This window comes from Frankliniella occidentalis, unplaced genomic scaffold (assembly GCF_000697945.3).
Source record: "Frankliniella occidentalis isolate FOCC.00 unplaced genomic scaffold, Focc_3.1 Scaffold137, whole genome shotgun sequence".
NCBI lineage: Eukaryota > Metazoa > Arthropoda > Insecta > Thysanoptera > Thripidae > Frankliniella > Frankliniella occidentalis.
In genome coordinates this window covers 554,641-563,950 of record NW_026267264.1, presented here as the reverse complement: position 1 = coordinate 563,950, position 9,310 = coordinate 554,641, and the positions used below count along the sequence as shown (strand labels likewise).

At 48.0% G+C, this 9,310-nt stretch overlaps 1 protein-coding gene across 1 annotated transcript; it reads right to left on the bottom strand.

Moving 5' to 3' along the window:
- Window positions 1-3,069: 3,069 nt before the first annotated feature.
- On the bottom strand, window positions 3,070-4,516 carry LOC127750128 (uncharacterized). The gene is made up of 4 exons (XM_052270768.1): window positions 4,426-4,516; window positions 4,104-4,274; window positions 3,811-3,975; window positions 3,070-3,682 (listed from the first exon to the last, which is right to left on the bottom strand). The coding sequence occupies exons 1-4, from the start codon at window positions 4,504-4,506 to the stop codon at window positions 3,527-3,529; spliced, it is 573 nt and encodes a 190-aa protein (XP_052126728.1). The 5' UTR covers window positions 4,507-4,516; the 3' UTR covers window positions 3,070-3,526.
- Between the last annotated feature and the right edge of the window lie 4,794 nt (window positions 4,517-9,310).

The following is a 9,310-nucleotide window of genomic DNA, read 5'->3' as shown; positions in this document are numbered from 1 at the left end:
AAAGCGCAGACTGAATAAATTAGAAAGTCTACGCGACGCTCCGGCTCGGCTCCTCCGGGCGGCGGGCCGCCGTCGGCGTGCGTGTCTGCGGCCTCTCCCCCTCGCCTGTGTGCACGACCAAGGCTGGAGGGGAAGTGCGGTGGGCTCGTGTGTGAGGCTGGCCACTTCCCCTCCAGCCATGGTGTGCACGACAAAATCACGACACGGACAGACATCACGACCTCCGCTTAAGGCTTCGCGTTTTGCGCTTTAGCGCACGCGAAGCCTAATAAGCTTAATCGTTTCCCCGCAGGGGAAAAAATGACTTCGTTGTGAGGATCAGTTATGTTTGGTAGGCTAAATTCGATAGCTGGAATCAAGAATCCGATACCCACAAAGGGTTGGTCGCCACGACCGGATCCAGTCTCTTAAAAATTTGTACAGCGAGTTGACGAGTAAGCGAGCAGAAACGAGTATTGTCGGAGTTGGCGCGAATATGGGCGAGTTGGCGCGAGTATTGTCGAGTTCGGGTCAATAAGTCAATAATTGGCGAGTTCAAGCGGTCCCCCACCCACTTTGTCCACGTCCACAGTAAAAATGATACATCTTGTAATTCAACAAGATTGCTTGAAATTCAAGGAAAAATGCCTTGGGTTCCAAGCAATCTGCTTGAATTCAATCATTTTTCTCGGCCGTGACCTGCAAGGAGCCCTGCAGTGCTGCAGGTTTCACTCGCGAAAGGCCCCCCACGAGCCAACTCGTTGTACCCTTTATTTTTTAGCTTTAGAAAGGATTAATGACTGCTTGTTTGCCCGCGTCGAACGACGTACCAGAAAGTCTGTCCGTCATTTACGTTCCGAAATTTTTTAGCCAACGCAAGCCCTCCTCGCGCCGGACAGGTAGGCAACATCATGCCCCCGAGTGCATGGGCGTACTGCGGGATGGCCTACACTGTGTCCTGCAGGCGCCGATCTGCTGAATGCTGGATGAAACTGAGAAAAACGGACGTACTCTCTATGGACAAAAGTGTATACAAATTTTGCCAAAATCCTTAACAAATAAGGCATTAAAGAATATCATCCCTACAACGGCATTAAAACTGCACAAAGGTGTTAAAATTTAATGCCTTTGGACACGTGTCTTTCGTGCCTTTGCAAAGGCATTAAAACACTACTAGAAGGCAGTAAGTCCTACCTTTGTTTTCCCAGTGCGAGGATGCGTTCCTAAGCACATCTTTAATAGATGCAAATTTGTATGTGGAGATACAAAATTGTCCTTTCCAATATAGAGTGCGTACCAAAGTGTCCACCAGACCAGCCACCTATATTAACGACAATAAAAATCAACGTGAAAAGAAATATTTAACTTCCAAAACCGTTTTTATTTTTAAATCATGAGTACAAAATAGCCCTGCTTTTTTGAACGCAGTTGTTTGAATGTTGATGAACGTTTGTAACCTAAGTACAAATTTCTGCTGACATAGTTATGTAAAAAAATGTACGCAGCCCATCAGTGTGCAGCTCCCCCCCCCCCCACCCCCCCTTTTCTCCCGTCCCCCTATTTAATCCGCAGCGACGTCAACATATTTGATAAGAACTGTCAGATGGAAACTGTGTTTCCGCGAAAATGCCGTGAGGGGAGGAGGAAGCGCGAGGGGAGGCGCGGGGGCCGCGGAATGAATTATGCAGGCCCAGGACTCCGTCAAGGCGGCCCCGTACCAGCCCTCCCCTTCGTGAGGCGAGAGGTTACCACAGAAAATTAATAAAAATGAACGCCAACAACGCCTCACTGCAAATAATGGAATGAGGTACAAACGCGCCCCATGCAAGGATGCATACACGGCTGGCGTTCTTAGCAGGGTGGCCAAAACTCGACAAAATTGATGAATACTTTGGTACCACAACGGTAAAATACCGATAGGGTTTCCGTGCGTTAGAACAATAAATCCTGTACTACTCTGCACCGCTCTAGTCAACCAACCACAGGCTTATTTGCCGGGGTCTTACCGCACCTGGGGACGCGCTTTTTCAACGCAACTTTCCTCTGCCCCGAGGCGTTTCTTCGGCCGCCACCAATTATTTTCGCACCAGGGGTCTCAAATTACGCCATTTTTCCAAATAACAGTGATAAGGGGAATCTCGGGAGCGGAAGGCGCAGGAAACATCAAAGAGGTAGGTATACACATTCCTATAGAAACGTACATACCAAGTACAACTGAAGGGGGAGAGGGGCAAGGGGGGGGGGGGGGGGTGGAGAGAGAGAGGAGGGGAGCGAGAGAGAGAGCAGCCCTGCCCTGTGCCCCATCATTAATCACCAGCTGGACCAACCCGTGCCGCAGCCCATGAGTGCCGGCCATGAGCCCCGGCCATGAGACCGGACTCGCCGGAGGCATTGGCCAGCCCGGAGCGCCCGGAGCACGCCCATGGCCAGGCCGCGCCCCCTGCAGCCGGGGGGGCCGCAGGGGGCGGGGGGGAAGGGGCTCCGGCCATACCGCCTCTCTCTCTCCCTTATGTACCTCCGGCGCCCCGCAGCCCCCTCCAGCCCCTCCGAAGGCGGGGTAGAGGGGACCGAGGGAGGCCCCTTCCAGACCCCCTCTAAATCCCTTGCAAGGGAGGGGGCGGGGGCTCCTTTTCACGTGGCGCACTGTGGACTCGGCGCAAGGCAAAGCGATTCGGGAAAGGGGTACGAAGGGGAGGGGCTCGCTTCCCGGCGCCGCCCACTCCGCAGGAGGCCGATGTCCACTGGGTAACAAGTGAGTGCACTGGAAACGCAAGTGTGTGAATGTCGCACACTTGTAGGTGTGTGAATATCCATTCGTACACTTAGGGGGGGGGTTAAACGTGTGAATTTTTCCTACAAAATTCACACGTTTACCCCCGTAAGTGTACGAATGGATATTCATACACCTGCAAGTGTGCGACAGTCACACACATGCGTTTCCCATTAGTGTGCCGAAGGCTTGATTCTGCCATCATGCGTAAAGTCATTTTTTATTTTTTTTTAATTGTGGTTCTTTTTTTTAAGGCCCTCTTTGGGAGATTTGCAAAATAAAGCGACATATTTAAAGTACCCCACCCCACCCCTCGAAAGAGGCGTAGTTTTGTGCACGACCCCTCTTGTCGGCGTGCGCTGTGCGCGGTGGGCGCGCAGGGCAGACGGATGAGCGCGGTTCAACGCCCTCCCCTGAGCCGTCACTTCCAATCACAGGGCGTAAGTGTCGGCCCGCGACGTCGCCGCCGACGACGCTGTTCGATGGGGTGTTAAAGCGCAGACTGAATAAATTAGAAAGTCTACGCGACGCTCCGGCTCGGCTCCTCCGGGCGGCGGGCCGCCGTCGGCGTGCGTGTCTGCGGCCTCGTCGTGAGCCTGGGGGTGTTTACTATCAGAAAATGGTACGGAGTACTCGGAATCACACTGAAGTACGTGGTATTGTGTTGCAGTCAAAATTCAGAAATTTTGAATTTTTTCTTAGGTTTTTGGCATTTTATTCCAGGCGAGGGGTGTCCGACTCGTTTAATAGCGCGCACGTCAGGCGGACTTTATCGTACTAGACTTTCGGAATCATCACAGCTTCTGCTGTGAAGCATCCGACTTGTTTTTCTGCCTTGCTAAAGATAACTGCGGTCCTATAACGTCCATAAGGAAAGATTGGCACTTTTGGAAATACCCATTCCACTGGGGTGTTATTGGCCTCGTAAATCCCCTGTAAACAGAAGTGATCACAGCTTTTATCTATATGATATATGCTATTTTGTGTTTGAAGCCGTAACAGAGCAGTTTAGGATCTTCAACATTAATAACTGGAAAAAAAACAGGAGTTGCGGTACTTACAGGTTTTAGTATGCACTTGCCCTTTGTTTCTTTCTGCTTCAAAATTTGCGAGTAAAAATGAGGTACGAGTACTCTTATTAATGTGCATCCCTTATCTGGAAACGGGTAGATAAAGGCGTTTTGCTTCCATTGGTTTTGTGCCCAAAGATCCACTATAATTTTTACCTGTTTGAATGAAGATTGGTATTGACACATTTAATCGTCCCCCAATATGCCACATTTTCAGTGGCGTCTTCTTAGTTTTACGATAGGTATAAAGAAATATGTAACAGCCGGTAAAAGCAATATTTTACCCCGAGGCTATCATCAACGGTTGTATTCACACCAGTTATGTTACCGGTCAGGCGTTGTAGTTCTCTTGGTTTTTGTGGGTTGAAGTGACTAACTCGTAAACGAAATGTCCACGCCAATTCCACGTTGTTTTCACAATTGTAAAAACGGTCGACATAACAAATGTAAGGGCCCTGAAACGTAAAAAGAGATTCGAAATTGCGATGTTAAAATCGCTGTGATCATCAGTGTACAAAGTAAAATGTTACGGTGAAAACCCTGTGTTGATGACGTAGGCCTAGTCCAATTAATGTTCACGTATGGACATTTAACTTACTAACTTACCGCAAAAGAGTTGATAGCTTTGCCGTGGATGCCTTCGTCCTGGCACAGGAGTATGAGCATAGCCACGAGTTTGAATGCCATTTTGGATCGCTGCTCTCTGTCAAGTCAAATGTGTACATAGTACACATTAAAGAAAGTGTACATGGCATGTATGCTTTAATTAATGTGTACATAGGCATGTACACATTAAAAGATGTGTACATGGGCATGTACACATTTATAAATGTGTACATGGGCATGTACACATTTATAAATGTGTACATAGCCATGTACACATTAATTAAAGCATACATGCCATATACACTTTCTTTAATGTGTACTACCAGGTGGCTGATTAACCCCGCGCACTTCTGTAGTTAGACTGTACCGCACGCACGAGTGCGGGCGGGTTGCCTACTCGCCCGGCCCGTAAGGCGCCGTGGACAGGGGCGATAGGCAAGCCCGCCCGCACTCCTGCGTGCGGTACAGTCTAATTACAGAAGTGATCGGGGTTAATCAGCCACCTGGTATGTACACATTTGAGTTGACAGAGTACCTGCTGCTACCGCGAGGAAACCTTATTCCACGACCAGAGGTTGCAGCCGTGTTCGTCGAAGTCCACCGCCTCCTCTGCTGTGCGACCTAGGTATGCTGCGCTGCGGCCATGGACAGCACGGCCAGCACGGGAGTGCTGCTAGAGGCTGGCGTGCCAAAACAAGATTGGTCACACGATTTCCCACTAATGCAGAAATCGCTTGTCCCTAATGCAAAGCACGCACGACACTCAGCCGCTGGCAAAAGGACGCACAGCGGAGCGCCGCTGGCGAAACCACGCACAGCGCAGCGCCGCTGGTGAAACCACGCATAGCATGGCCACTGGCGAAACCACGCAAGTGCATTTTTCAAAAAAATTGAGATATCTATATATTTTGAAAGAGCGTGATTTCCTCTTTCCAACGGTATATGTCTCCAAAAATCACCAAAAAGTGCACTTGCGTGGTTTCACCAGCGGCGCTCCGCCGTGCGTGCTTTCGCCACACCCAGAAAGAAAAAACTGTCCTTGATCCAAGTGCAGAAATGTATTAAACTTTATGTACTCAACTTGTGTACTTAAGCTGAGTGCATTTTGGGATCAACTTTTTTGATCACATCGTGTACTTGAATCTAGCGCAGTCGACGAGGCAGTCGACCTCTGGTCTCCTGGGGTGGCACCTCACCACGCTCGGCTGTGAGGGCTAGTGTGAAGGGGATCGTAACAAACAAAGCCCTGGGTGAATATAAAAAGAAAAAAAATGTGCATTTTCATGTAATGATCAGTCCAAAATATCCATTCTTATTCTTTTCATAGTTCCATGTTTCGTCTTCGAGATGGGTTCTGGTGGTCGGATGTTGTTAATTGGCACCCCCAAGTTACATTTTTAAAGTTCAACGACGCTGTGATCACGGATCCAGGTTAGAGGACAATTCTTGCAAAACTCGCTCAACTACACTTAATTCGACAACAGAGAACATATTAATAGTACACCCATATTTAAATGCATTTTCGGGATTTCTGTAAAGGTATAAAAAAAGCAGCGGGAACGGAGTTTATTTTGAAAAAGTCATGCACCAAAAAAAGGCTTTTTGTAGTTGTAGACGCCTTTTTGAAACGTGGTCAGTCTTCGCGCCCTTTTCTCAATTGGACAGTTGATACCTGTACATACTTTTTCAACGCCAAACTTTCCGAAGCTTCAACCTCTAATCTCGTGGAACAACTTCGATGCTCTGTAGCTCTGTGGGCATACAACTTAGAAAATCAGCTCAATGTGTGGATGTACCTTGCAAACCTAGACCAAAGTGGAAGTGTGGAAAGCATCAGCGTTCAGTTTTGACAAGCAATAATAAAGCACCCCGAAAGGAACAAGGGGGGGGGGGGGATGGGGGCTGGACAACAATCCAGACGAAGCCTTGGATCGAATGTCCATGGTTTCTCTAATTGGCTGAGCGATTAGCGAAGCCTATTACTCCAGTGATGATCCAAAAGTTTCGCGTCTGTCTGTTTGTCTGTCTGTCTGTCTATACGCACCCCGGGTGGAAGGATCTAATGCAAAACTGTAGACCTAACTACAGTTTCTCCTCGTACTGTGTCAATCTAAAGTTAAACTGCTGTTACAAGTGCAGTATCGAGTGCAGATCCTTCCATCCGGGACGATAACTCGAAAACGGTTAGACCCAGAAGGCTCTTATTTTTATTGCCACTTTGTATTATAAAAAGGAAGAACTGTATTGATTTTGAGCCCTCTGGCTCAAAAATTGACGTGTCAAAAAAATCAAAAACAAAAAGCCTAAAACATTTCTATTGAAAAATATTTGTTTGCATCTTTCTCAGAGGTAACACGTCAAAGTAGAGTCCTTTGGACCAAAATTGTGTCCGTTTGGCTCTATCTCGAACCGTTTGGGCTCCAGAGGGCGTTTTTCAGACGGAAATGACCCCGCAAAACATTTTAATGTTTTTTCTCAGATATTTGATGGGGTTACTCGTCAAAATAAAACCCCAAGGAGAAAATTTGTGACTTTTGGGGCCGAAGGCCCATTTACGACTCTGCCTCTTGCCGCTCTTGCCCGACTCGGGTGTCAGCGCCGCAGGCCTAGGTAGATGTATGCCAGGCGCGTCGCAGCGTAACAGTGTTTCGAGAGATATCGCGAAGCCTGTTACGCGAGACGTGGTCTGGCGTACATCTACCTAGTTATCACTGTCCTACTGTGCTCAGCTGTGACTTGATCCACCCGCCCGCAACTCGTGGTAGACTGTGGGCGGTCAGCGTGGCGCGATATTCAAACAGATAATGTTTTAAATGTAAGTTGTGCCCTACAAACGCATACAGAGGTAGACATCAGTACTGGAAATGCACTGAAAGCGTGTAGCGATCTAGCCAGAGAAATTTCCACCGAAAAAGTTAACTCGGATATCAAACATAAAGAGAAAAACCGAGACCTGCCCAAAAACGTCCTCCGCCATCTTGGATTTTTTCACCGCATATGCCCTACAGCCTGAACGGTGCGTTGCACAACCGAATGGGTAGTACCGCTGGATTCGTTGGGGGCGACTTTGGGGGGGACTACTTAGGTGTAAAAATCGCTAGGACATACCCTAAACCAAGTTCCTAAAGCAGTCCAAAGAACTGATTACAGCAGAGATTAAGATTTAAGTTCGAGTACATTTTATACTCAGTTGAATCAAGTACATGTGCTCGACTTCGCATAAGCCTGTGTAGTCTCACGAACCAGTCGAAAAAAAAGTGAGTCCAGAACGTAGTTCTGATGGATAGCAATTTGAACTTAGTCCGAGAAAAAAATACTTGAACCGGCGTCAGTTTGCACTCCAATACGGACAATCCGAGGGCAGAATGGTATCGATCACCAGCTCGAATTTTCAAGAACAAAATGCACTCAGTTCAAGTGAAGAATGGCATTGATTCAGTTGATCCCAAAATGCACTCAGACCGAGTAAAATGTACTCATTCCGAGAACAGTTTTTTCTGGGTGCAGTGGCTGAGCATCGTGCGTGGTTTGCATTAGAGACAAGCGAAATAATGAACAAAAAAAGGGAGTTGTAAAAAAAGAGGCTAGAGCTGATCGCGGCTGATTGTTACAGAGCGGCACACAAACACAGTTTCGCTGTCGGTGCGGTCACTCTCTAAATGTCAAGGACAATTTTTGTAACTAGCACCGGACTTCTGCGTGCATAACTGAATTCAGATACATATTGTGACTTGCTAGTCACTAAATGTGTGTTGGTAGTTACAATATTGTATCTGAGCTACTTATGCACACAGAAGTCCGGTGCTAGTTACAAATATTGTCCTTGGACATTTAGAGTGGTGGCATCAATAACGTGCCAACTGTACAGAGAGTAGCCTATTATTTTGTAGGCATGGAAGGATACTGTCTACTGGCTACTGGTCGTTCTGGTCCTAGTGCGTTCTCTTCCGTCAAGATTCCAGGGTATATACTGGAAAAACAAAGATAGGACTCGAAACTTTTTAATGCCTTCACATAGGCATAAAAATTAGCGACCCTGCAAAGACATTAAAACTGCCCAAAGGTGTTAAAACTTAATGCCTTTGCACACCTTCGTGCCTTTGCAACGGTATTAAAATTTGACACCCCTGCTAAAAAGGCATTAAGTCCTACCTTTGATTTTTCAGTGAACCGTGAAATATCCTGATGAGGTGTATATATCTGATAACTCTGTATACAGGGTCGTCCAAGATGGAATACCAACTCGGTCGCGAACCTACAGGGGCGAAGTTAGGGGCCAGGCAATCCGAGACCCGGCCTTTTAATTTTCAAGAGTCGATTTGGGCCTTATACAGTCGGACTCGATTAAGTTTCTCGCGAAATGGCGAAACTTTCACTCCCTTTCCCAGGTTTTATAGAGGAGTAAGGAGGTCATCCCGTGGAGTGCCGCCCTGGCGCTCACTCAGGTGAGCGTCGCACGCGCACGCCCCCCCGTTCAGATAACTCACTGACAGCCTTCAAGAGGGAGGGCACAATCAAATTATCGTACTAGAACTAGAAAAAAAGAACAAGACTTCATTTCCAAGCCACCAGGCGAATTTGCACTCTTAATTCGGCGACAGTGTCGGGCCGGGCCGTGCCGTGCCGTGCCGTGCCGTGCCGTGCCGTGCGGGGCCATTTCTGGACCGGAGGACCGGGAAGGACCACGTTGGCGACTCAAAACCACAAAACCGTAAATACGACCTCTATTTTCTACGAGTAATTCTTCCAGAAATTCCCACAAATTTTTAGCAGTGCATTTATGGGATGGCTGCACACTGCCCAGCAAGGTATACTGTACCGCAACGCTGGTGCGCGCGAGGGTTGCCTATCGCTACTGTCCGTAGCGTCTTCGGGTGGCTGGTGG